The sequence below is a fragment of the Ciona robusta genome, chromosome 8, assembly GCF_009617815.1.
Source record: "Ciona robusta chromosome 8, ASM961781v2".
In the NCBI taxonomy this organism is placed as follows: domain Eukaryota; kingdom Metazoa; phylum Chordata; class Ascidiacea; order Phlebobranchia; family Cionidae; genus Ciona; species Ciona robusta.
Window position 1 is genome coordinate 5004694 of NC_143242.1, and position 27028 is coordinate 5031721.

Consider the following 27028-nt stretch of genomic DNA (forward strand, 5'->3'; position numbering starts at 1 on the left):
TGTAAACTTCTGAGCTATAATGTTAGGCTATAGGTACAGTTCAGTGATGCACACGCATGGAATGAAACGCTCAGCCAGTGTTATGGTAGTAGGACTGTATGTTGTGCTACTCTACGTAACAAAGCTATCGTATTTCTATTTTAACACAGGTTAATGGGTGGCAGACTCACATTCCAGGTGTGCTTAGTATTGACCTTAACCTTTATACTTATTGAATAGAATCTCTATGATTGAGTGTATAGAAACTGCCCCACTGTGGTCTTATGGGTGGTAAAGTAATATGGACCTACATTCCAGGTATGCATCTCTAATTTTGTAGTTACAAGACTATATAGGAAACTTTTTTATTTCCTTGTGGCAAGTGCTCTGTAAAAATTCAACATCAAACTTCCAAAATATAGGTCAAGTTGCAAAACAGGACAGAAAACACAATGTATGCCAAATCTATGATGAAAATGCATAAAATCGTCAAACTATGACACTTGCTAATTTACATATGTAGTAATGTTAGTTTATTGATATGTATAAGTTATATAGGAAGACTACGCACTACAAATTGACTCACAAATTAATGTTGCAGTATTTTTTGCAATCAATTTTGAGGGTTCTCAATTATACCAATAATAAATTGCACTTAGTCAATAACAGCAACTTACATAGAATATATTTATACACAATGCATATAAGTGCATGGATGTCTACTTGGATTTGTCTTTTTACTACAAATTAGCAAGCTCAGATTGTGCTAATTAACGTTAACATAAAGTACGGACATGCCTGAAATGAATTTACATTTGATCGTTTCAGTAAAAAAATAAATAAAAAAATTATAGTTTTTGAAAAAAGTAATTTTCAATTTTTTCACAAGTAATTTTATTCGTCTGACTCATCATCATCATCATGAGTGTGCGTGATTTCAGTTGATCGGCACATTTGCTGACTTGGCAATTCTTCAAGTTTAAGATGTTCAAAGTTATTTGAATTTATGTTACGACTTGCCATTGGACTTTCCTCTGTGATGTCATACTGACTATCGTGATCAACAGTAGACTCATGTGGCATCTGTAATTTCATAAAAATGTTTTTTAGATAAAGTCCAAAGTTTCTGAACCTTTTATAGTTCGTGGCCCACTTTTATAAATACTAAACACCAGTGGTTCCTGCTGCATCAATTAAATAACCTAGCAGCAATAGTAACATTTTGCTTGGGGGCTTAATAAACAACCTATTATCCACCTTTAACTCTGGACACTCTAAAGAATCTAAACATTAATAAATGCACAATTAAATGGGCTTTTTGGGTGTTGGGGCAATGGGCCAAATCAGCCTAAATCCTAGGTCCTTGATAAGGACCTCACCCATGAAGACTAAAAAATACATAAATAAAATATTCAATACTTACCAATACAGCAGGTGCCCTAAAGAAATAGCAGAAGGGATAATAGAGAAGGTTTATGAATGAAGATGCGTACAGGTCTGCATATCTTGTCACCTGGGTGGAAATGCACTCGAGGTGAGTAATACTTTATTCTAAAACTTTGAATTAAAAATTGTAGGAATGGTCAGGTCAGACATGGGGTGTTTACTAATATGCTTCAGGTCTAGTTATAAATAAAATAGGATATGTCATGTTGAAGTAAAATCTAGTTTAAGGCTTTATGTCAATTAAAAATCAAGTTTAAAGGTTTTTTTTTACGGCAAGTCCGGGGGACCTGGTAGGCCAGAGTTAGCCATTGCCCATTACCCAAACGCCTGATAAACTAAATCAATTGACACATTCCCTCATTGAATTACAATAAGCAACTTACTTGACTTGCAAAGAATGTTTGTCTTGATCCACTTCTAAACAAACTTCCAAAAGTTCCAAACGCCATATCCATCTCATGCACTACACTTCTTATTCCTTCCTGTAGTGAATGGATGTTGGGACGTTCACATGAAGCACTGTCCAAGTTTCTGTTAAAATTTGTGTAAGTTTAGTTACGTTTGATCAAAGTTGCGTTTTGTGAAAAAATCGTGATACTAGAAAAATAGGTTTATAAAGCAACATTGGTGTATAAGTATAAAAGTAAAAAAAAAACACTTTTATATTGTGAATTTATTATGAATCTGTTGCACGACATTTTAAAATGTTTTGGCATAAATCAATGTAACCAATAGTTTAGCAAATTGTTTGTGTGTGCTCATAGCAGTGGACAATCAATTAGGTAAATTTATTATATGCCTGGTGTCATACTGTGCTCTCATGCAAGCAGAGAATTAGTTTTGTTCATGTGTTGATTAAGGAGAGTGTTAAAAGTATCAATCTTTCTTGCCTCAAACTTAGAATAATTAAAATTGTTAAAATTAATGGTTGACTTAAAAGATGTGCTTTTATTAAGTGCGTTGCCGCAAAATCATTTAGTTAATTATTTTGTGCTTGGATCAATAATGGGGTATATATAATTAACAAATTGAGCATCCGTCATCGCTTTACACAAAACATACATTGATGAAGTGTCTTCTCCATAACCAAGATGTGGAAAAATTTCTCTAAAACATGTTTGCTAAGTAATGTACTGATGATATGGCCAACTTAGGTTTACCTTGGGGTAGAAATTGGACATTGCAACATAGGTGTCTTCATACACACTAGACACACATGGTGTAGTATTCATACACCTCATAGCCTACTCACTGCCAAGTATTACCATAAATGTCTTCATCAAAGTAACTTTTAGTGAAAACAACAGCAGCCATCGAGCTACCACTATGTTTAGGCAATTGCGTTACCAACAGAGTCCCCCAAGTGAGTTTTGAACTCCTCACCCTCAAGCTCCCACCCATGCACCAACCTGTACTTCTCTCCAATCATTGAATCCAGTTCATTTAATCGATGATAAAGATCCTTTTTCTCCAACCAGATGGCAAGTTCATGGGACATCTCAGGAACAACAAGGAATGTCCTCCAACCTCGTCTCTTCTTAGATTTCAAGATGTCTCCGAAAATATGATCACCTGGAGATAGTTAACATAATGATACCACCCTGGGTGAGACTTGAATTTGTTTTCCTATACCTTGGTAACTCAATATCCTGTGCCACATAAATACTCAGTTCAAATAATCTTTTTTTGCAAGTAAATTATGCAATTATACGATGTGATTATTCTTTATCTAATCCAACACCCAACGAATGTGCAGTATCAATTTAACTTTGACATGACAATCATTAGTGTTAGATGGCACAAAAATAACTGTTTTTAAAAATCAAGCCTATGCTCACCAATATAGAGAATCTCCTTTCCTTTTGCGTTCATCATATCACACAATGCGTCAGATGAACCTCCAGAGTAAACGGCTCCTTTCCTTAAAGTTCCTGTGTAATGTCCGATGTGTAACTTTCCCGTTTCCTATGTGGATGGATATTGTTAGATAAAAAGGCCCGTGGTCGAGTTAGAATTTGGTACATTATACATACATGGTTTATATCATATGTACACCCTATGCTCACTGTCAGGTTAGAATAGGGTATCTTCTTTTACCCCAGACACACATACATAGTGTATTCATACATCTCATTCTAACTGCTGTGTTATAACATTAAAAAAGCTTTTATATACACCGATTAATAAAAAGTACCAACTAACATAGACACACCATGTCAACTTTACGAAGAACTGTCCCCTCCCCGAAAAACTTTGGTTTTCTCGCTTCTACGAGAACGACATCAAAATATGACGACCATGGTCGATGTGGTTCATTTGGCTGGAAATAGATTGTTTAAAATATTAAGGTACATGGCTACTCTTCTAGTATTGGTTTGAAGTTTAACCATTCTGCTCGATTAATCTTATTTTAGTAGACCATAATAGGTTTTTTTCTTCCACAAAAATATGTGTTAGAGAGTGATTAATGAAATCGGTTATCATTTTATTTATTTATATAAAACCTTTTGGTATTGAAAAAAATCGAGTGACAACATTAAATTTAATTGCTCTAATCAGCAGCCATCTACACTACAGCAAAGCCTAAAATAGCATAGAACTATCTACACCCAGTGCAAGGCAGTGTAAATATTTTTTTGTTTGTTCTAAGCAGCATTGAAGCTACAACATGGCTCGCTTTGGTGTAAAAAAGAACAAACGAAGAAATATCTACACCCGTGTTGTTCAGTGCATACACTTCAGCTGAGTCACAAGTGAAATAATGCAAAGTCACAACAGTTTGTTACCTTTGTGTTCTGTAGAGAATGAATGATTCCGAAGTTAAGATCACAGCAAACCACAGCAAACAAAATAGAATTAATTATGTGAGTTTGTGATGTCTATTACACACACTACGTACCTGGGGCCCATGTGGAAAGTCGAACAAATATGTCATCATTTTCTGTGTAAATATGTGAAAAAGTTTAAATCCAAGTTTGTTAAAAAAGGACATAGAGTATCAAAGGCATATGGTATCAAAGAACAGAGTAACTGCATGTCACTTTTGAGACAAAGGTCATGTCTATTATTCAGACGCTACAATAGCTTCGGCAGATCGACTGTGTGCATGGGAGTGGCACCTTGGATAAGTAACTCAAGTTTCCAAACAACCTAAGGATTATTCACATACTGCAATAACTTTATCAACTCAACTGTGGGCATGGTAGTAGCAGCAGTGAGTCCTTATACCACCATACACACTATGACTGTTACCACGTACACATACACACTATCGATTATGTAAACACAAATTAACTTTCGCCTCACGTTTGTATATTCAAAGTCACTGTTGGTGACGAGGAAGACTTTTCCATGCTCCCGCATCCGATCCAGGAGCAGCGGAAGTTTTGGTTCCTTTACGACGTATTTATCGAGATCTTCAATTGTTTTGCTTTTCAATTCACCCTGTGTGGTCATAATGGATTGATAATGAGTGACACAGACCCGTAAAGTATAAATATAAACTTGTAATTGTGAGGAAATTAATAAAGGTTTAATAAATATTTAGGATATTAACATTTTAACAGGTTTATAAATAATGGCAGAACAAAAGCCAAATGTATAAAATACTCCTTAAACAATAGTATAAGTTAAATGACGTAGTGTTCAGTTATTATCAAATATATCTTAACACTATTAAACTTATTGTCAAACATATTTTTATAGTGCTGTCAAGACACTACAATAGCTTCAGTAACTAGACTGTTGGCATGGAAGTAGCAGTCATGAGGATGGGTAAAGCAAATTTCACTATACATACTAAATCAAGCAGTAAGTACAAACAAACAGTTGAATAAATGTCCCAACCCTGCCTGTAATCCACAGTTCATGGGTTATGCTTCACTATAGAACCTCACACTGTGTTAAGGAAAGTCAATGTGGCAATCAAGCAAGTGAAGATAACTTACGTTTACATGAACAAAATCAACAGCAGCTCTTATATCAGTGTGTATTGTAGCATATGACATCACAAGGTTTCCTCTCTGTACACCTTGTCTCTTCTGCATTAAAATAGGAATTATAAGATGGATAGTTGCAAATAATGCGGTCGAATAGTAAAGAATGCAGAAAAAACGAGTCCAGAATGAAATTTCTATTACAGAGTTCCATAAACTTCCTCGGTGGTACTAGATGTTTGCATCCTGGGAGTTGGGGTAATAATATACCAACATCCTATGCCCTACTGAAAACTCCACCCTTAGGAGGAAAGAAAGCAGATTTGCAGATTCATTAAAAAGAAACTATAGCCAGTACCTTGACGTATCCTTCAGTTGTGCAGAAGTAGTTAATGACGCAAGCTTGTAGATAAATCTCCGGTAAATTAAACAAAGTGTTGCAGATGTAGTAACGACTTGTGTCTCCAAGCTGGATAAATTTATTCGGGTAATCTTCCATGACCTCAGACCTGGAATTGTGATGTCATAATTAAGTTTTACATAAATGAATTTTGGAAGTTAACTCATGTTATTTAGTTCATTGACAAACTTCTGGAAATAAAAAAATCTTTTACTTGAAAAAATATTCTTATCTAATCAAGAATATACTGTGCACATAGCAAACATGATCTCTGGGTGTACTTGCACTTTGTATTTGTTTTATTCAATCTTATCTTAGTTAAGTTGATTGGAAAATAGTGATTTAAAATAAATAAACTGTACTGGTAATTGTGTTGTGCAAACTGTGAGTGACTAAGTAACATGCCACAATAATATATTAATATTCACGTTTTAAGAAACTTGAAGCCATGAGTGCAGACTAAGATGTTTCCATATGTGTCAACCTGTTGAATAATTGATAAAGTTGAATAATTTTAATTTAAGAACCAAAAATGTATTGGCAGTAGTGTAGAATTATTTTAATGGAAATTAAATGTGAGATCTATATTCCTACATTACATTCGAACAGCTTGTCTTTATGTCACAACTGTTATTGTTACATCACACTTGTTATTGTTTCATGTGAATACGACAAACTATGTTAAAGATTATACCGACCAACGGTTAAATTAAAATGTTTGATATATACTTTGATTGTTAAAAAAAATTGGTCTTTATATTAAAAAAGGTTATTGACTTTATAACCTTTCCTTGGTAAAACGGTTTACAGGTAATAAATTGTTTATATTCTAACAATGTAACTTCTATAAACAGTATATGTGTCCAATTTTCTCTTGGTTTCTAAAATTATTGTTGCATTTTACACAGTTTGTAGTTCATTCATAGTGTTTACCAATGCCAGGTGGAACAGTGGTTGGCACCATCAGCAGTACAAGATCTGTAAACACTGCTTGTAATAACGAAAAATAACACTAATTAGCGCAGAGAAAAAACATAGCATTATTTTGTAAATTGCTAAGTTTTGCGGTTTGGGTATTTTAACAATAAAATTATTTAAAAAAATTCTATCTGTAAGGAATCCTGTTATCGAATACATTGCTATAAAATCGTTTAAAAATAAATAATGAACCTAAAAATTAATATGGGGAACGTTATACAAGTATTTTAAGAACACTTACCACGTTCTCATTATAAAATATTACTCTAAAACAAACAGCTAGCTTAATATTTGACCTGTTTGTTCAGAAAAGGTAAGTTTAAAGGTCAGACTGCATTACGATACTTAACGATAGTTGTGCTCGTGTGCTAATATTTAACTAAGGTGTGTTTAAACCAACGAAAAACGTTGCAATTCATAGGCACCGGATAATGCATGTTAATGCGTATTATGAGCAATTATAATAATACCATTTGTGCTTTTGCCAAAAAAATAACAATTTTATATACCACTCTGCTTTAATTATATAGAACAATTTTATATACCACTCTGCTTTAATTATATAGCAATTGCCAATTGGTATATGTTTTTTACAAATCTATGCAACAACCTTTAACATGTGTCCAAGTTCTCTGTCGAAAATTAATCCTCTAAGAACAAATCCAGGATCGTAAATATACCTCTTCAGTTCTTCAGGGTAGCCACAGTGAATGAGTCTGTGGAACAAACAATTGTAGCAAAATATTTCTGATCGTTGTAGTAATTACTAATTAATCACAGTAAAACTACTCCAAAAGATCTGACAATATAGTTAGGGCTTGGCGATCGGCTGTAATAATGTACCAACCAATTCAAATGTCATCGACTTTGGCGACATAACCATAAAAAGCACTGAATTACACATGTCCAATTTTAACAGACTATCCAACCAACCTGTCTCTTGCAAGTTCAAAGCCAAGTTCTTCGTATTGGGGTGATTTATAAACAGCGAGTGTGTAGTCCATATCAAACCCAAAGAACTTAATCTTGTCAAGGCTTAAGCTTCTGTTTACAAACACTCTGCAAATATTATGAAGTTAGACTGTATGTAAAACCTAGATTGAAGTTATGCAACCTATAAAAAAAGTTTATGTCAGCTATTCCATTGTTGGAAAGAAAATCATTTTATTTATTGTGCACCTAGGCCCTAACCCTAGTTTAAGACCATGTGCTGTAGTATCTTATATGAAGAATTACTCAGTGGTTTTATACATTTATTCTGTCAATTTGACTTAAAACCTACGGCCAATGGGGGGACATATATAGAGCAAATTCCTGCTCAAGTGTATTTGGCATTCCAATGTTAACACCTAAGCATTAATTAGAAATGAAACCACTTCACACCTGGCTGTTGGACCTCTCTTGTATTGTTTGTTAGGTGCAGCACCTCTATCTCCAACTGAGTTCTCCAGCCCATTATGAAGGCTCGGGGCAATACCATTCGCATGTTCCTGTTGAAATTCAAACATTATTATGGTGGTATTTCATATTTAAAAGGCAGCAAGGAACATTTTAAATAAAAGAATGGAAAATTCTAGAAGGAAATATAATTATTGTCTCACTTTTATACGTTTTTTACAAAGTAAGACAACTAAAAAAATCCCTAAATAATTAAAAGAAATAAGGTACTGACAAAACAGCAACAACATGTAAACAAATCATATAACTTAAGTGATTTAGAACTATGGTAGCGGCACAGAATATTTATCATAAACAGTTGCATGTGTCAGGTATCTGTGATGTCACATCAATGATAACAAAACAAGATTTTGAATATAAACAAATTACTAACCATTTTAGATATCTTTGCTTAGTTCAAAGTAAAAACGTATCAAAAAACTTAACCACAAAGTATGTATAGCTGTAACGATAAATAGAATGGTCATTACTTTAAAACAAATTGACCTTTTCAAATGAATACTTTTATAGCCTACCTATCATAGTTAACAATTACTTTTTAATATATATAATTTTTGTATATGGTTAATAATTAAACTAATGACTTTAAGTAATTGAAATGTTGATTATGTTATTTATAAACGATATACGCCGGTGACGCTACTACTGTTAGTGTACACAGATCTGTTTTGCAATTCAAATTTTGATCTGCAAATTTACATACGAAATTTATACAAACACGTTATAAGAGGCCGTTAAGCGCCAAAAGGCAAACACGTAACTCATCCAGCAACATATACCGCAAGGACCTGGCATAACAAACCCAGTGCACACAAACAAGTTCGATCAGCTGATTCGTTCTTTGTTGAGAAATTGTTTTGATGCGAAACAGCTGATCAGTGCACTCATGCGAAACAGTTACGTCATTCGATTATAAGATGTCTGTGTTCCAGTTCTAGAAAACAAAACATTTTTTTGCCCCCGGTTAAATGGTAAAAGTCACCAAGTGACGCCCAGAGTCGTATAAACACCGAGTAGTCCAACTTCCGTCTATGTGTGTCCAAAATAGAGCAAAAGTGGTGACTTTGACAATGGGTTTAAACGAACTTGTTAAGTTTTGTTTGTGTTTTCCTTTTGTTGCAAGGTGTAAAACAGCTTCTATTTACCTTACCAAACATTTTTTAGAAAAAATGTTTAAATTTAGCCGCATTAAATGACTAAAATGTCGCAAATCAACCGCTTCTAATTCTAATTTTTGACTTTTTTTGACACAGAAAACAAATAACACATGTTTTTTACATTTTTCAACCTTTAAATTTGTTTTTAGGCCCAAGTTTTTCTGTAATTTACCAAAAAACATACATTTTCCCTATAACTACTGTGTTATTTTGGACCCAAATTGCCGTTCAATTTGTGTTTTACGTAACAATGGGTTGGACTACTCGGTATTTCTATGGCTCTGGTGACGCCCATTATGACCAGGCTGGTTCGTGTGTTTTGTAAATAAGTAACACGCTATAATCGTTATTTAAATTTACCACGTATAATTCTATGCATACCTATTTAAATATTCAAACGATATTCAAAATACCCACACAAAGTGTTTATCCGCAATACAGGGACGTATTTGTCTGCATTATAGAGCCGACGACTTATAGTATACATGGTATTTACATTTATCTTCAAAGACAGCAAAAATGAAGGTAGTAGTCTTTATTTCGATTTTACTTCACGTCGCATGGGCTAATAGCACCACCGATGTCACATCCACGTGCAGTAAGTTAGTTTTACAACATTGCGTAACTTCGTATACCACACATAACGTATCAACAGGCCTAATCCTCTAAACCAGAGAATCAAGCTTGTTTCTATCGTGGCCTAAACTAAAGTGTTTGCAACTGACGTTTCTGGTCAAATTAAAATATTTATCGAGCTTCTGAAACGGTGTTTAGTGAGTTCTGCACAGCTCTGTGTAAAGCATGTTAGGGAAATGCATTGAACCACATCTATCTTGTATAACATATTAGCATTAAGTTGCTTGTAATAACCTTTTAATCTAGACTCCATCTGTAAGGACAGGAGTCCAAACTGTGACACGACAGGTTGCACTGTAATCTGGTCGCGAATCTTGTGCGCAAAGACTTGTGGTGTATGCTCTTGCAGCAATGAATGTGGTTAGTATGAGACTTTTTCGTTTGTCTGTTTTATTATCACTTGTAAAACATAGCATGGCTTATATTTGTATTTCTTCGAACACCCGATCAATTAAAACAAGAGGCCAAGGCCATAATAAATGGGTACGTTGTATAATGGTTAAAGCAGAGTCCATATATAAACAAAGCAGAGCCCGTATATGTTTATATACGGACTCTGGTTGAAAGTATATATGTAAATACGCACTGTACTTCGAGACAGCTTGTATTGTAAACTGTAACTAGTCAACCTTCTTATTATTGTTTAAAAACTTTCGTTTTAAACGTATATAGGCGATTATATTAATCTTGGCCTAAATCTTATGCAGAAGGTCCTGTGTCGTGCCTCGCTGTAGGGCCCTACCGATTGGTATAAAGAAGAGCCTATATATAACGCGGTTCGTAGTAGCGCATTGGAATGTAATGGCTTTTTTTTATATATGAGAACATCTTTTCGTTCCAGACAAATGTGTGGACCGCTACCGTAGCTGTCCGGTGTTAAGAATGCTTTTCAACAATTTGTGCCAAAACAATTTTGGAATGCTAGGGTGTCGAAAATTCTGCAACTTATGCGCCCCATGTACACCATCATCATCACCATCATCTTCTTCTCCTTCATCATTGACGCTCCCATGTGAACCTGACCCCAAAAGTAAACATAACATATAGTAGGGTGGGGAAGATGGGACACCTTTTCATTCTATTTTCTGGCCCCATTAAACAAAGAACATTCAAACAATTAATGAACCGTACCCTCCCGACTTGCATAGCCCGTTGGTATTTGTTTAAAACACGATCAGGATATTTGGATATTATGTGCTAACTGTGTTGAATCTCCTTCCACAGTACTACATTCCATGACCATACATGGCGCCGTTTAACTTGTACCCGCACTGTGTAGCATTTAAAAATGAACACAAATTGTTATTTACCGCTAATTGCGCTCAATGTTCGACCAATCTTACTTTCGCCAGTCACCGGTATCGGACTTGTACCTGATAACTACGATCTAACGTACGTGAAACAATATTTGTTTCGTGCAGAATGCAAAGACGATTACTCGTTTTGTACGAACTGGAAACAAGAAGGCGGATGCCTACCATCAACGTCTGTGCACTCAACACGCGTGAGAGCTACATGTCAGAGGTCTTGTGGTATTTGTACTCGCTGTGAGGACCTTTATGCAACTCCCACTAGCACCCCAACTACGACTACCAACACTCCAAGCACAGTTACCAGTACTACTACCACAACAACTACCAGTACTTCTACCACAACTACTACCACACCAAGCAAAATTATGAGCACTCTGAGCACAACTACCAGCACTCCTGCGTTAACAACTACAAGCACTCCCAATGGTTCACGTTAAAAGCCAAATCTCAAGTCTTCCAATACAGAATATACAGTAGGGTGGGGAATATGGGACACTTTTTCACTCTGTTTTCCAGTTGCTTCGGTAATAAACACAGAACATTCATAGATTTATTAAACCGTATCGCCACTCTCATAGACTATTTTTAATCGTTTAAAAACAATCAGGATATTTGGATATTACGTGCTTAAGTGTCCCGTCTTACCCCACCCCACTATATAGAAGTCTACTTAGTACTATACCTGGCATTGCTATATACTGGTTACACAACTCGTTATATATTAATCAATTATAATATACTGTATCATTAAGAACTGTGCTTGTTTATTGAGTGTGGAGACAACTATGTTATATAACATTGGTGGTAGCCTTAAGCATAAAACAGTTATTTTAAAACAATTTGCACAAAACAGTACAGTCAAAGTTGTAATTAAATTTTAAATTGTATATTAGTTATTCAGGGTGGTATGTCATAAATAAGCAATGAGTTTGAGACCTAAACAGACATGGTTTTAAGACTTAAAACACACCCAGGCTTGTTGAATATACCAAGAGCAGGTTAGAGCCAAACTAAAACAATTTTTACCATCCTAGTATTGTATTACATTGCATAGGATATCCTCAAACATAAATTTGTAACTATCCATCACATACATTTTAGTTACATTAATAAACCGTTGTTTGTAATTGATGTATTAAATTATGTCACAGGCACTTTAAATAACTCCACATAGTTTAGAACTAAACAGAAATAAAACAGTTCAGTGATTTAAAAATGAAGTAAACCATTAAACCAAAAGGAATTAACTTTTAACCTTTTTATCACCATTTGAATTAAGTTTAGCTTTACTTTTACGCACAGGAACAGGGCGGTGAACTGAGTTATTAGGCGTCCATGCCCCACTGCTATCATTTGCATAAAAATCCATTGGATATATTTTCCTATACTCTGCTTTGTTTAGCGCTACGGAAGCCTCATATGGGTTGAGTAGCGGTTTATCAAAGGCAGTGCCCCAGTCTATGGATAATCTTGGGCAAGCGATTTGAACCCAAGCATCTATACCTGGCATTAATTTCAGTTTATTCGGAAAGATCTCAGATAGAAGAACAGTTATAACAGATTTGCCTGAAGATTCAATTGACTCCTTGAGGTAATTCATAACTTTTAGCGACCCTTGTCTTCCAAGAGTGCCTAAGATAATTGCCCATTTATCTGCTTTTGAGGCTCTGTCGATCTCAGATTTCCTTGTTTTTAGCATGGTTTGATGGTCATATCTTTCTCTAGTAAACTTCTTACTGTAAGGATCATATGCATATGCAGGAATCTCAGGGTTGGAAATCATAATGGATTCTAAATGGAAGCGCCCATCTCCTAAATAGATCAACGCATCCGCTTTAATTTCACCAAGTTTAGTGGATGTACAGCCCAACACTTCACCAGGAGATAAAGGTTTACATTGTGGGATAACAACTTCAATTCCTTCACTTGCAAGTTCTTGTTTTGTTGATTGAACAGAAGTTATAAACTGCACAGTGCTCACCAAAACAATTTTTGAACCTTTTTCAAAATTTAGTTTCACAGTTTCCACAAAGTGAGTGTTATCTATCTTTATATGAACAAACACGTACAGCATCTTCATATCCGGCATGTTGTTAATAGGAACAAGACAACTGTGGCCATAATGAACCATGAAGTCACATCCCAATGCTCTTGCACTGTAGTCATCCACACAGCAAGCGCCATAAGTAACATCACCCATTATCACAGTATCAGCGGTAGTAAAGGTCTCAACTATGTCAGATATAATACATGAAAACATGAGCAACCCTTCAGGGAACTGCAGAGCCACCCTTTTAGCTCCAGACTGCTTAACTCTCCATACAGTCTTGTAGATCTCAAATTCATAATTCTTTGGTAGAACAGACACAGCAAGTTGTAGCTTTGGGTCATTTAAAATTTCATCTGGCACCTTGTTGGCAATGTTTGCCCTTGAATTGGGACCAAATCTTTTTCGAATTGGGTTGGCTTTCACAACTGTAGTTACTTCAGCTTTGGTTGGCTCCATTTCAGTTTTACTTATCTACCTCATTGTTCTGAAACAATAAATAATTTATAAAAATGCAGGTGGTAACGAACTAACAATTTATTGCACATGATAAAATTCTCTTATGTACGTTAGTCACGGTTTATAATTTCCTCAGTGACTTCAACAATGGTATCCACACTACACATTGCCCCCAATCCCTCATCACCACACACAAGCAACTTTGACACTGGTGGTACTTGCACATAACCCCACGACTCTAACACATCTATGTTCATTTTTGTTACTGGATGCTGCCACATCATTGTGTTCATGGCTGGGCAAAATATGAACGGCTTCTCCCCCACAGGCCACCCACGAGCAACACATGTCACCAAATTGTCACACACCCCACTGGACAGTTTAGCTAATGTGTTAGCATCTAATGGGGCAATAATAAACACATCTGCCCATTTCCGCAGTTCTATATGAAGAACTGGGTCCCCACGTTTTTTCCAAGTGTCCCATTCTTGATTATCATCATAAACCTTAAGGAAATAATCAATGTTGAGGATTTGAATATAGCTTAATGCCAATTTACAATAAAAATTGTGTATACAGAAAATACCTAACCAACACCCAGCACAAAATTAGTATGCCTGCCACAGCCAAACTCTTTAAATAAGCATCAAACATATTCAAAATACATTTGTAAACATGAGCACCTGTCACCTCAACGTTAAGTGAAGTTTTTTCAAAGAAATGCTTTGCGTTTTCGGTGGTTACAACTCTCAATGTGCAGTTAGATACTTTACTTGATTTTAATTTTTCCACCAATAAAGGTACTTTAATGGATGCCACGCTGCCAGTGCAACCAATTAATATATTCACCATATTTTACTTATTAACTTTCACGTTGCTTGTATAATTTTAAAGTCACGTAGGCTTTTAACAAAGTTATAACATTTCTATATTGGTAGTTTTTATAAGATTTTGATTGCTATAGATATCATATACATTTTTAAAATAAGATGAGGGCACAGAAATAAAAAAGAGTAGAACGCGCAACTGCCCAAAACCGTGATATATTCTTTTTTCTATTCACGTGACCGCCAACTCCGTCCCCATTTTCCTTCGTCTCCATTGTAAAAGATAGGCGCATATTATTTTTGGAAGGTTTTACCTGTTTATTTTAAAAACTATACCAACTATTAAAGTTTATTAGGCCAGTTTAGTTATTTAGTAGGGTAACGCTTACAGTTTACCACTTGTTTAGGAAATTTAATTATTTAAAAAAATTAGTTCAAAATTTTAAACAAACGATTTGTAAGAAATATATATATATATTAGAAAATAGTTGCTTTACACTATAACTTTAAATTAAGTCAAAAAACGAAGAAAAACTACATAAAACGTCATCGACTCCATTGACTACAATAGTAAACGGGAACGACCCGCGAAAGAGAGAGAGTGTATCACCTCTCTCCTTTGCCGACATTGGAGATGCGCGTTCTATTCTTTTTTATTTCTGTGGATGAGGGCGGGAAATATCTTGTTTGTTTTAAGAAATTGAATTCCAAACGTCGGAGTAAACAAAGGTAAGTAACTTATATCTTGCTCTGTTCTGTTGTTAATAACGTGTGCAGAAACGATAGTAGCGTTTCTTCTGATTTACATCAGAGTCCGTATATAAACATGTTTATATACGGACTCTAATTGATATAATATAAGGGCAAAATAACATATGCACAAATACAATGCTCCATTGCAAGAAATTATATTATACTCTCACGTACTACTTTTCTGTACCAGGGTGTAATAACTCAACATCACATATTAGCTCTATGTATTTATTTTAAATAACTTGGCAATAGTAGTAGGGTGTCATGGTCTAGGTACGGCTATGAACTGAAGTACAAAATCATATAATGTCACAGTTGAACATTTCAGAAAAATCAGTAAATAAATAAATATTTTAATATAAAGGTGGGAAATATTTAAATATAAGGCTGGTACCGCACATATTCCAGTAAATAATGAGTTCAGTAAAAATTGATGGTAATCCAACAGACAAGAAACAAACATTTATGCTTACTGCCATAATGGTGTTCAGTATTGTGACATTTAACACAAAATGAGTTAGTGCAGTGTAACAATACTGTAAAGTTCAATGAAGAATTTGCAAAACAACACAATGAAAACTAAACCTAAGTAAAAGCAGCGAATAGTTACGAATAAAAGCACTACCATGACACTAAAATACATAAAACTTATATAAAACCAACAGAGTTGTACTTTACTGCTTGACTTATAGTTTTATTTCTTAAAAAAATATCCAAACATTCAATTGCATAAGGATCTATATGACTATCAAACTTATTAGCAAATAAATGATGCTGTTGCAACAACCAACTCAGGTCTCCAACTCCCAACATACAGATTCCCCTGCTATAAACACCAGAGCATTTAGGATAGACCAATGTATCAAGCCCACCCCACTTTACAAGTTTCGTAATGGTCTGTAATTCATTTTGGTCATACTTGACATGAGGTGGAAAACTACCAGGTAATCTTGGGTAGTATCTTTGCAGTGTTGCCCACATATGCTCATCTGGTGAGTAAGTGTCTTTGTTCCATTTAAAGAATTTCTGAACCTCTGAATCTGTGATATAACGGACAAATGTACAAATTTAATGGGATAATTTAACAGAAATAATATATAAAGCGTATCTAGACTTTTTAATTGTAGTGTGAGAAGCTATGAGTGTTGTGTGTTTCCAAAAGGTGGTGCAAACTATAAAAGTTTAAGCACCCGTGCTACGAAATCTGCTAATAGCTAATTAAGCTCATAATTTCGGTGTTCAACTATTATTCCCATTGTGTTATTTTGGTATGAATAATGTAAAGAAACAGGTGCCACTGATTAACATACCTGTCATAATAAACTCTACTGCCTGACGTTTTAATACATAATAAGCACTTCCAATGAACATGGGAATATCCAACGGTGACGGTTCCTTTTTTATGTTAGTTTTATCCATTACGACATAATCGCCTTGCGTGTCGGGAAGCACAAAGTGGTATTCGTATCTAAATTACAATTTTCATCATTATCATTAAATTAATATAAATTTAAATAATGCAACGTTTTGTTTTATTAGAACAATTCTAATAAACCATTTTATATTGAGGATCAATATGTGTTTTAATTCGATACATTTGTTTATGCTGGTGTATTAAATATATTGCAAGTAAAGCTAACAAGCTTAAATTAAGTACATAGAACAAATTTTCCAGAACAGCGTTTTCCAGTTTTTTGTATGTTTTTTTAGGTATTTTACAGTTCTTACCTTTTCGTTTTATGGGGTGGGGGAATGACAGACTCCATGCTATTGTATCCATACAAGTTTTTTAAACTTCTTACCACTTCGAAGTTGGTTTTAAGTGGGAACTCTGCCCCACACAGATTGATTACATACCTCCATTGAACTTGTTCCTTTCTGGGAAAAAAAGTAAAAAATTAAGCAGTGAATAAACAAACGTACAAAGTTGTTTGTTGTGGCGGAGCTCTCTAGATGGTATGACACGGTGGTCGTGTTTCGTGCACGTTTTGGTCTACATTATATCGATAACTACTGGCGCCTCTTATCGGCATCCAACTATATAACACAGACATGTGTTTTGGCTCCATTTTTGGGCACTACAAAAGAAAAGTATTAAACAGTCTAAACGTTTCTCAGAACCAGCGTTTTTACATTACAAACGTATACGATTACCGACCTGTCAATCAAATTGTGCATACAATTTAGATCCGCTTGAACACGGCTCCAGTGCGTATAATGAACTTCAGTTAAATTACTCGGAACGAACACATTTTGGAAACATCCCGAAATTTTCCGAACACTGGCTTGAAACTCTTGCGAAGATTTTCGATCAACGTGTACGCAGTATATGTTCTGGGGGCGGTATATTGCACGCAGCAACCGTTCCATAGCAGCAATGTTTCTGTGAACAAATGTTACTTAATTATCCTCAGCAGGTAGCCGGGCAACTCAGTGGTTATACTGACTCTTGTTAATTGTTTAAAATACGATCAGAATATTTGGACATTATGTGCTAAAGGTGTCCCATCTTTCCCATCCTACTATATATGTAACACCGAGTTTTCCATTTCACACACCTTCGATTATGAGTTACCACGTTCGTTACTTGGTGGGCCATTATTATATTCTGTAAAGCTAACAATTTGGACAGCTCATTGGGGACTCTTGCCCAAAAACGCACACGCCCACAATGGTGATACAGCAGCATTGACCGAATGACCGGTATCGGTTGAATAAGATTCCGTACTCACTTCTGGGTCTAAAGAGCCGTTAACAACCCAACCGGCAGTTAGACTCGAACAACCTAACATTACTGAAGTGAAATTGGTCTAGGCTAAAGTCGCTGCGCAACCGCAATGCGCGGTAGTTGCCTATTAGTCTGGTTCAATAAGGACGTTGGTGAATACGCGCGGTTTCCCATATAGATGTGAATTGAATTACGCCTTCGGCATAAAACTATACCGCGAGCAGCAGAGTTTTAGTGTAATTTAAAATAGGAATCCTAACTTATATAAACGCCTGTAAAAAGTGATTGGTGTATTTTTGTTCGTTGACTCTTTGTAAAACGACCTATAAAAATATTGTGTCGGTGAAATACAATTTAATTTCAATATTGAAACGATTGTTCTGTTATTTCTCTAAGAACAACCAAAGAAACACGATTTTTCGTCAAACAATTCAACTTATACCGACCAGGCGACCATGCAACTTCACTTAAAAGTCTTAGAAATGATTTCCTGGCAAAATAAAGTTTACGTAGGTTCACTAAAACTGACATTTCTACTGCCCTGCCGCGAGGCATTATTAGAAAACGTTAATGATTTCAAAAGTAGTAGCAGTATATTTTATATAGTACTGTGGGGGGAGATAGGACACTTTTGATGCATTATATCCAAATAACCTGATCGTGTTTTAAACAATCAACAACGGTTTGTGGGAGTAGTGAGGATACGGTTTTATAATTCTTTGAATGTGCTTTGTTTACTACCAAATGGAACGAGAAATAGAATGAAAAGGTGTCATGTTTCCACTCTCCTTTCTCGTCCTATTTAGTAGTAATCAAATATTTACAGAATTATATCACCGCATCACGCGACTCGAATAAAAGAGAGTTGTTAATTATTTAAAACACGATCAGTAAATAAAGGATTTAGATTCTAATAGTTTTGCCCTACAGTAATACAGTAGGGTGGGGGAAGACGGGACACCTTTTACCTCTATTTTCTCGCCCCGTTTAGTAGTAAACAAAGATCATGCAAGAAATTCTAAAACTATATGCCCATGACTCCCATTGACCGTTAGTAATTGTTTAAAACACGATAAGGGTATTTAGATATTATGTGGCAAAGGTGTCCCATCTTCCCCCACCTACTCTATATGTTACTTTTACTTACGTATGTACAGTTAAAATATAAGCAATCGGGTAATTCGATTCTTCTGTTGTAAGAGCGGATGTGACGTAATTCCTTTCTCGTTTGAATCGCGTGCAGTTGTCAGCAAGTTGTATTAAACTTCCACCAAAGTTTTCGAACCGATTACGTCGATCTTCGAATAGCTGAAGACCAAAATATGCGTTAAAGTTAAGGATTTGTCCATCAACAGTCTATTAACGAATCCTGAAACACAAGAGTTGGCCCTTTAACCCATTTTGATGCTAAGATTAACTAAAACTAATACGATTCCTACCGTATAATATTGTACATAGCTTCACCTTTGACTTTAGCTCTAAGGATTTTAGTCTAGCGGCAACAATTGCTTCGTCTCTTCCTTCCAATACGCCTTTGCAATCCAAATATGGGAGCAATGGATTTGGCTCGATTCTGAATTCTTCAAAGTTGTTTTCATGGTGTGTTGTGTTTCTGTGGGCGGGTATCTAAATATGCGTAATAGGTTATTATAACTTATCAATATGCTGCTTAGATTTTTTTATACACATAATATTCAAATAACCCGATCGTGTTTTAAAATTGAAAATATTACCAACGGTTTGTTGAAGTCGTGAGGATACTGTTTGTGACGTAATCCGGATACTTCGCCGGCCTCAATTAATGCGTATATAAATTATCCTGTTTATACTTAAACTCGTAAAAGTGTCTTTGAATTTTCCACCTTATATATTCTGCTACATAAAGTACAAAATATAATGTAATGTGCGGTGTACGATCTTAGACGGTAGTTTATAGGATCGTAATTTTTGCAAGCTTAGGGCTAATAACGACGAACTTACGTTTAAATTCATTGTAGCTTCATAATCATTTCCTTCGGTTGGTCGTAACCTAGAAAAACGTAAGGATTTTTAACTAAATCACAGTAGTTCGCTGTATAAATTAGCAGGTTTGGGACACCTTATCATTTTATTTTCTTGTTCCATTTGGTAGTAAACAAAAAAATCAAATAATCATATATAAAACCGTCAAATAATTCAAATAATCATATATAAAACCGTCAAATAATTTAAATAATCATATATAAAACCGTTTAATGAATTATAAAACCGTTTCTTCACGACTTACACGGACTGTTGTTAATTGTTTAAAACACGATCAGGCTATTTGGATATCATGTGTTAAAGGTGTCCCATCTCCCCCCACCTTACTATATAACACTTGTGTTTCGATCTTCTCGTGTTTTCGATAACGTGATATATAACTTACTTATTGAATTGTTCAAAAACGTTCCGTTCTTTTTCCTTTTTTTCGATTTGTTTGTGGGTAGAAGTGTTGTCTTCTTTTACCATCATTAATAATAAAGAACCAAATATCCATAGCGACAACGTCACGTAAAAACAACGCGTTAAGAATTTCACTCCACGACGATTTCGGCTGTTTAGACAAAAGTCACATTCAATAAACGAACAAACTTGGTTACCATTGATACCAAGCGCCATGTCAAAAACCACCTTAACCTGTAAAAAATAAACAGATCAGATTTTTTAAAATTACGTTTAGTAAAAATCGTTCAGGTATGCCGCGAAGTTTTCACTAATGCACAAGATGTAGTTTCGCATGCGTTGTTTATACTGTATAATCTAAGATTCTAAAATTTGCTGCGCTGTAAAGAGATCTGAGAATTCAATTGTGCCGTAAGCCTGAAAGGGCTGAGAACCCATATGTTTATAAACAGGATGTTAAGTTGTTTCATTCAGGGCCTACATTTGCCCAAAAACAACGCAGACCTACCAAAACCACTAAACAGGGGTCACACATGTTATATCGACCGAAACAGGTTTCAAGAATGCCTGAACAGTTTAATAGCCCTGTGTGTTAAATGTATCCTCAGAACATCGAAAGTCGTCTTAGAACCACCATATGCCGCGGTTTAGACGACGTATGGATACTGATTTAAATGAAATCAACATAAATTAAAGCAAATAAAATGTTAATATACTTTTTTAGACAACTGAACGAAATTGACTGATACATTTTATTCAACAATGAGTCATAGCTTGTCAGGACAGCTGAAAATAAAAACAATCACGCGCCCAGCACTGAAATCAATTAATTATTTCCGACTGGCCTATTGTTTAAATTAGGGCGCGATTTTACGCACGATCGCAGTATTGTTATATAGTGGCCTATGTTTGTTTAACCTTGTGTCAAGTTACTGACAGCAACTTGTTCGATAGTATTATTTCTTACACTGATGGACAAAGTTACTGTCTCGATACGTGAGATACTACTCTTACTCAGCAGATGTTTCGGACAGGAACTTAGTGAAGAGTCCAACTCACACCAACAAAGAACCGAGTTACTGCTGTCTGGTTTTCACTTACCATCATTAGCAGGGGCCACGGCTTTCATTCATTGTCTAGTTCTTAGTCAGCAACTTTTATTCAACGCGATTTAACAATTCATTACACTGTCAGCAACTTCCGCTTATTGTTTGACAATACCGATTTTCCATTACAGCGAACACGCAAGTACCCATGAGCATAACATGAGTAAAACCTTCCATAGTCAAATAACTCTTTGGTCACCTTTGTTTGCTGCACACCAAAAGACTCACATTTCACACAACACATTCCGACCCTATTCATTCGTTTCGCGGCTTTGGAAGTGCGCTGCAGAAAATAATTTCAACGACCCTTGTTTAAACAGGGTTAAGAAGCGTGTATCAAACTGGCAAACAAAGCAGTGATGCGTCCCTAATTAGACGAAACGAGATCTCTTGTTAATTCTCTAAATAATTCCTGGTTGCCCCAAAATATACGCGTTTAAAGAAATTCGCCTTTCGTGCCTTGAAGTTCAAGAATCTAAAACTTGTAGAACGGATAATAGCGTACGCGTCTATTCTGCAATTGTGACGTCACACACGAACTCTCGACTGCGTTCAAGCGCCTTTGTTAAGAAAATAGAACGCATCTTCTGCCATAAGTGGTCTACATATATAACCCAAACTGACAGCTCTGCCTGTATAAGCGTCGTCAACGTCAATCAAAGTTTAGACATAACCCAACCAACAATTATTTGTCAGGGCCCGATCTAATCTCTGTAACTTAACCACGTAACTTAAATCACCCACGCTTTTATCGCTGTGGTTATTATCAACTCTCTGAAGGTATACTGAGATTCCTATATCCGGGTTATTGTTATGGTAGTGGACCGCTCAGTATCCAAAAGTTCTTATTCCCACAGTACTAACACGTTACTTTCTTTCATACCTCAAACAAAAACTTACATTTATTCTCGAAGTGCGAAACTGTTTTGACAATGATGTAATATCCGGTTACTTCCTTAACGCTATTTAACAGATTTCTGCATAAAATGACGTCATATTTCTTGCAGCAACATGACGTCATGTATAAGTGTTTAAACAATCTCGGTTCAAGTTATACCTGCTGTACTATATCTCCTGTTTTTTTTGTTAATAGCGTATCGACTTGTATCTTTTACTAATTAGTAACTGTTCCTTTAAGCTATTTATTATATACTTAATTTGTGGGTGAAATCGTCTTGACACGGAAGACCTGTCCTGTTTTGTGACCTTTCATGTAAAAGCTAAAAGCTAAGTTATCGAATAGCTGCTTGGTTCTAGTACGCGCACACACACACAGTGAGTGACGTCATGCTGTTTGCTCAACCACTCTGTTTGCTTTCACGACAGAAATGTTGACTGTCGAACTAAAGCAAACGAGGTCATTTGAATATTTATAGCACGTTATTATACTCGTTAATATTGCTTGCTAGAGTCTTTCAAAGAACTTGACGCAGAGTATAAAGTATATAGCCGAAGTTCTGATACTTTTTAAAAGCCAAGCCACATTCAGGCCTATGTATCTGATAAAATAGTCCCGTTTTCGCTGAAAACCTGAGCCTGATTAACTTCACGCACATGAATCACAGCATAGACTGAGGAACTGCTGTTCTATAGCAGCTGTAGTTCAACGTACTGTCTTTGTTTAATTACGCAGAAAACCGGTATATATTTATTGTAAACGAATAACATCATAAACTTCAGAAAGAGTTAGTTTTCAGGACAATTGCTTTTCTGAACAAATCCTACTGTAAACGTATTTTCTACTTTATTTTTATAAACCGATTTTATAGATCGTTTTACGTGTGTTTAATCGGCGCGTATCGAATAGCGTATTCTACATAACTTTTTTATGGCGTACGTAGTTAATTATCTCTCCTTTTTACAAGCTCTCTACCTCAATTTTATTGTGACTTGGTGAATAATATAGCTTGTTCTATCTGCCTAATAAGTTATTTGTAAGCGGAAAACAGTTCGGTAACACTGGTGGCAAGTTGAGAAACACTGTAAAATACCCTTGATTGCTTACGGTTCATGGTTACGTGTTGTATGGCCAAAAACAAACAACAGCAGTTAAAGTATCGGCCGCCCTATACCGACTCCATGATAAGATATATTCGGTACATTAATAATTCACTCGCTCACAGCAAACGTTGAATTATTTAAATATGTCGGTCGGTGTTACACTTACTTCGATTTTAATTAAAAATTGCAGTATATGGGTAATGCGTATATTTGCCTCTCGAAGTAGCTACACATTTATTTATCGCTTACTTTAAATATACGCTATAACAGGGGTCATAAAACGCCGGCCATTAAACACGATCCTTTTTTAATTAAGTAAACCGACAGTCGTTGAAACGATTATATATATTTAATGTATATGCAAATTTTCTATCATAAAATAGAGAAATTGTTTCTATGTATAGCGCCAAAATAGCCTGCTTTAAATTCGTGACGTAATAAAACATGGTATTGATTAGATTCAAAGCAGCAGACGTAACCACATTTATTGGAAAGTATATTGATTTTATAAAAGAGATTTTGCACCGGTTACACGTATTTTTATGTTATAGATGTATTTACAAATATGAAACGAAAACGGCCATAAAATGAATTACACAATATTATAATTTAGGGCATCAATTTGTAAGATTATAAATATGACGTGTACACACTAGTAAGGGCAATCAGTATCAATATATACACAAAACAAAGTCGCAAGCATTAAATTTTAAAGTGAAAAAATAACTTTGCGGGAAATTTAACTGAACTTGATTTTCGTGTTTTGTTTCCATATAACTGAGTATGCTTATAGTCAAGCGTTAACAATATCCAATTAGAGTGTTTCACCAAACACCCGGTGTTATACAGTAGACCTATAGGGACAAAAATGTTTTATATTTAATGTAGAACTTGTTATGCCAGTTGGCAATGGTACTCGTACAAGCTGTTTGACTGCAATTCACATTTCAGATTGCCTGTGATTTCAGCTCTCTCTGCTACTTCTACTTCTTCCATAGTTCGACTCTGTAATATATAAGAAGAATATTTTATAAACTGAAAAATATGTTTATAGTTTTTTTTTCGAAAGCTCAATAAAAAGTTTTATTTACGCTTTTAAATTAAATTGTAGTTTCCTAAAGCTCTGATCTTGGAATTACAGTCCTATAACAGAACATGAATAAATAAATGTAACTGATTATCAATGACAATTGTTATAACACGGGTGTACCGTTACCTCGAGTAACCACGTATATGCAACTTTGTGAAACATCCTTACGTACGACGTTAAATATAATATGGATTTGTATTTCTTACCCTTGCCTTTGAACAGTCAAGCTTCCCTTCGAAATATTCCTTTATGGTTTTGTGTTGTTCGGAGCAAACACAAATGTGCCTTTGGGTGGTAAGCCTGTAAGGTGTTAGATACGCGTTAGGTACATATAGTGACCAAAACTCTCTGGTCGTTAAAAGAACAATTAGGGGTTCAAATGGGTTCAAAAAAGCCCAACTTCTAATGGGCTTTTTTTTTAAAGTTTATTGTTAACATATAAACGTTTAAAAGTTTACCATTGTTTGTTGCAGGTTATGATGATTTTTTCGAGCACGTTGTCTTTTGCATCATGAAACGTACATTCGCCTTGAAAAAAATCAGGTAAAATTAATTTTCCGAAACGTATATTTTCTACGGGTTTTCCAATATAATTGTCTATATATTAACATAGATATATGGTAGGGTGGGCGAGACGGAACACTTTGGCATATAATATGCGAATTTCCTGTCGTGTTTTGAACAATTAAGAACGGTCTATGGGAGTCATAAGAATATCGTTTTAGACTTCTTTGAATGTTCTTTGTTTACTACCAAGTATAGGACGAGAAAATAGAATGAAAATGTGTCTTTCTTCTTCCTCCCTGCTATATATGTTTTGCTTGGCTGCACAATACCCGTTAAATTAGCGTTGCTCATAATTTGAATTTGCGTTTATGTATTTACCTGAAAACTTACCTATTATAAACTTGGTTATTTGTATATGGATATGTCTTTGTCTGGACATATATACCAACGGCTCAGGATGATGGCCATAATTGCTCTATTACCTTATTATAGCTTAAACTGTGCTACTGGACCTTACCCATAATGTTACTGTCTTTCTTAAAAGTCCAATTTACATTTTTGGAAAAAAATAAATTCAAGGCTGATTTTATTAAAAACCAACATTTCGTTCACGCTGCAGCACCAAGACTTGGTTATGGTAATTTCTGTAGCCAACCGAAAAGAGAAAAAGATAAAATACTCACATTGCCTCACCGACATAGCGTTTGCAAGTGCAAAGCAGAAACATACCAGGACCAAAGTTAGTTTCATGGAAAGCATATTGATGGCAAGAATAAAATTCTTATGCGTGTTGTACAGGAACAGGTTCAGATCTAAAAAACACAGAAAAACAATATAACTTTACAGCGCCGTCTGGCGGGTATATAAATTCGCAATAAGCAAAAAGTTTAATTGTGGAACGACCAAGCGTAGTCCATTACCTAAAGACACATCTACCAATAAATAATAACTACATTCTCTTACTAAATAAAATAGATATGGGTTTACCAACAAGTTTCATAAATAAAAATCTTAATTTATTTCCGAAGAAATAAAAAATGCCCTTTAATTTTTCTTCCACGAATCGTTTAAAACAGAAATTATTCGATTGTAAATTGTAAGATTCGCTATCGACGCACTCTCATTTATCTGTCATCTCTTCCAACACAATGTCTATTGTGACGTGTCGTTGAGGATCGTGACGTTTATAAGCTGAAGGTGTGACAATTATTTGGGGTTCGGGAAAAAAGAATATTAGAATTCGGTCACGTACATCGCATTGTGACGTCATAAAAAAGGGGAATCCAGAAATTTATGAGCTAAAACGTAATAATGTTATTTATTAAAAATAACTTTAAACTTGCTATATAATAAAAGAGAATAAGTACATAACTAAAGTGTAAGGCTAATTATATTATATTTACCAGTTGCTTATACATACCAGAAGCATGTCCACGCGTTTTCATGCATTTTGTAATAATTGCTGCAGGGAGTAATCAAAACCCCTCGTTCTTGCCCATTTCTCGCAACGCGAATTTCTTCGACAGATTCAACAGCAGCACAAATAATAATCATTATGCTTGGGTTGACTGTAACAAGCCAAACTACACTAAAGTGTTGCATTAGAAACTACAGTGTAATTTAGACTTCGCTTAGCTAGTTGTTGTTCGTTTTTTGGCCAGAAAGAAGGACGATTTTTAAAAATGGGTTGTGTGCTGTATACATGAGTTGTTTATGTTAAACAGTGTAACAGAATATGTACTTTGTAAAATCAAAGTAGTTTGATTGTTTTACTATATGTTAAG

The 27028-nt window shown here is 35.1% G+C and overlaps 6 protein-coding genes across 9 annotated transcripts; 1 reads left to right on the forward strand and 5 right to left on the reverse strand.

Annotated features, from left to right (window-relative positions):
• Positions 1-330: 330 nt before the first annotated feature.
• LOC149732595 (cytosolic purine 5'-nucleotidase-like) lies at positions 331-8726 on the reverse strand. Of its 3 annotated transcripts, XM_089882673.1 has the most exons (16): positions 8570-8726; positions 8122-8228; positions 7672-7797; positions 7349-7454; positions 6189-6244; positions 5719-5869; positions 5373-5465; positions 4732-4869; positions 4325-4366; positions 4212-4220; positions 3638-3745; positions 3264-3390; positions 2835-2997; positions 1809-1956; positions 1403-1492; positions 331-1062 (listed from the first exon to the last, which is right to left on the reverse strand). In XM_089882673.1, the coding sequence occupies exons 1-16, from the start codon at positions 8570-8572 to the stop codon at positions 874-876; spliced, it is 1656 nt and encodes a 551-aa protein (XP_089738799.1). In that variant the 5' UTR covers positions 8573-8726; the 3' UTR covers positions 331-873. The 3 variants fall into 3 exon arrangements, with proteins under 3 accessions (XP_089738799.1, XP_089738800.1, XP_089738801.1); XM_089882674.1 differs by lacking the exon at positions 4212-4220; XM_089882675.1 differs by lacking the exons at positions 331-1062; positions 1403-1492; positions 1809-1956 and adding an exon at positions 2397-2532.
• Positions 8727-9237: 511 nt separating this feature from the next.
• Positions 9238-12184, forward strand: LOC149732596 (uncharacterized). The gene is made up of 4 exons (XM_089882683.1): positions 9238-9951; positions 10236-10349; positions 10831-11019; positions 11411-12184. The coding sequence occupies exons 1-4, from the start codon at positions 9873-9875 to the stop codon at positions 11737-11739; spliced, it is 711 nt and encodes a 236-aa protein (XP_089738809.1). The 5' UTR covers positions 9238-9872; the 3' UTR covers positions 11740-12184.
• A 233-nt stretch (positions 12185-12417) lies between these two features.
• On the reverse strand, positions 12418-13808 carry LOC149732597 (2-(3-amino-3-carboxypropyl)histidine synthase subunit 1-like). Its single transcript, XM_089882679.1, has one exon. The coding sequence runs from the start codon at positions 13806-13808 to the stop codon at positions 12546-12548; it is 1263 nt and encodes a 420-aa protein (XP_089738805.1). The 3' UTR covers positions 12418-12545.
• On the reverse strand, positions 13695-14742 carry LOC149732598 (phosphopantothenoylcysteine decarboxylase-like). The gene is made up of 3 exons (XM_089882684.1): positions 14499-14742; positions 13918-14314; positions 13695-13836 (listed from the first exon to the last, which is right to left on the reverse strand). The coding sequence occupies exons 1-2, from the start codon at positions 14658-14660 to the stop codon at positions 13919-13921; spliced, it is 558 nt and encodes a 185-aa protein (XP_089738810.1). The 5' UTR covers positions 14661-14742; the 3' UTR covers positions 13695-13836; position 13918.
• Positions 14743-15527: 785 nt separating this feature from the next.
• On the reverse strand, positions 15528-22868 carry LOC149732599 (beta-1,3-galactosyl-O-glycosyl-glycoprotein beta-1,6-N-acetylglucosaminyltransferase 3-like). Of its 2 annotated transcripts, none has more exons than XM_089882677.1 (9): positions 22547-22868; positions 20524-20774; positions 20097-20145; positions 19581-19742; positions 19264-19424; positions 17547-17771; positions 17117-17266; positions 16699-16856; positions 15528-16428 (listed from the first exon to the last, which is right to left on the reverse strand). In XM_089882677.1, exons 2-9 carry the CDS (start codon positions 20754-20756, stop codon positions 16037-16039), a joined length of 1530 nt encoding a protein of 509 aa, XP_089738803.1. In that variant the 5' UTR covers positions 20757-20774; positions 22547-22868; the 3' UTR covers positions 15528-16036. The 2 variants fall into 2 exon arrangements, with proteins under 2 accessions (XP_089738803.1, XP_089738802.1); XM_089882676.1 differs by lacking the exon at positions 22547-22868 and adding an exon at positions 21642-22482.
• A 1069-nt stretch (positions 22869-23937) lies between these two features.
• Positions 23938-26669, reverse strand: LOC149732600 (uncharacterized). The gene is made up of 5 exons (XM_089882686.1): positions 26648-26669; positions 25928-26056; positions 25196-25265; positions 24944-25037; positions 23938-24652 (listed from the first exon to the last, which is right to left on the reverse strand). The coding sequence occupies exons 2-5, from the start codon at positions 26001-26003 to the stop codon at positions 24542-24544; spliced, it is 351 nt and encodes a 116-aa protein (XP_089738812.1). The 5' UTR covers positions 26004-26056; positions 26648-26669; the 3' UTR covers positions 23938-24541.
• Positions 26670-27028: the final 359 nt, after the last annotated feature.

Coding starts and splice junctions, on each gene's coding strand:
- LOC149732595 (XM_089882673.1), bottom strand. Junction 6,245..7,348: donor AACTTGGACACATGTTAAAG/GTTGTTGCATAG, acceptor ATTATTCAACAG/GTTGACACATATGGAAACAT. Junction 5,870..6,188: donor GGCTTCAAGTTTCTTAAAAC/GTGAATATTAAT, acceptor TCACAATTCCAG/GTCTGAGGTCATGGAAGATT.
- LOC149732596 (XM_089882683.1), top strand. CDS start 9,873: ATGAAGGTAGTAGTCTTTATTTCGATTTTACTTCACGTCGCATGGGCT. Junction 9,952..10,235: donor CGATGTCACATCCACGTGCA/GTAAGTTAGTTT, acceptor CTTTTAATCTAG/ACTCCATCTGTAAGGACAGG. Junction 10,350..10,830: donor CTCTTGCAGCAATGAATGTG/GTTAGTATGAGA, acceptor TTTTCGTTCCAG/ACAAATGTGTGGACCGCTAC.
- LOC149732597 (XM_089882679.1), bottom strand. CDS start 13,808: ATGGAGCCAACCAAAGCTGAAGTAACTACAGTTGTGAAAGCCAACCCA.
- LOC149732598 (XM_089882684.1), bottom strand. CDS start 14,660: ATGGTGAATATATTAATTGGTTGCACTGGCAGCGTGGCATCCATTAAA. Junction 14,315..14,498: donor AAACTTCACTTAACGTTGAG/GTGACAGGTGCT, acceptor TATTTCCTTAAG/GTTTATGATGATAATCAAGA.
- LOC149732599 (XM_089882676.1), bottom strand. Junction 19,743..20,096: donor AAGCTACAATGAATTTAAAC/GTAAGTTCGTCG, acceptor ACGCATATTTAG/ATACCCGCCCACAGAAACAC. Junction 16,429..16,698: donor AGTAGAGTTTATTATGACAG/GTATGTTAATCA, acceptor GTTATATCACAG/ATTCAGAGGTTCAGAAATTC.
- LOC149732600 (XM_089882686.1), bottom strand. CDS start 26,003: ATGCTTTCCATGAAACTAACTTTGGTCCTGGTATGTTTCTGCTTTGCA. Junction 25,038..25,195: donor ATAACCTGCAACAAACAATG/GTAAACTTTTAA, acceptor AACACCTTACAG/GCTTACCACCCAAAGGCACA. Junction 24,653..24,943: donor TTGACTGTTCAAAGGCAAGG/GTAAGAAATACA, acceptor TATATATTACAG/AGTCGAACTATGGAAGAAGT.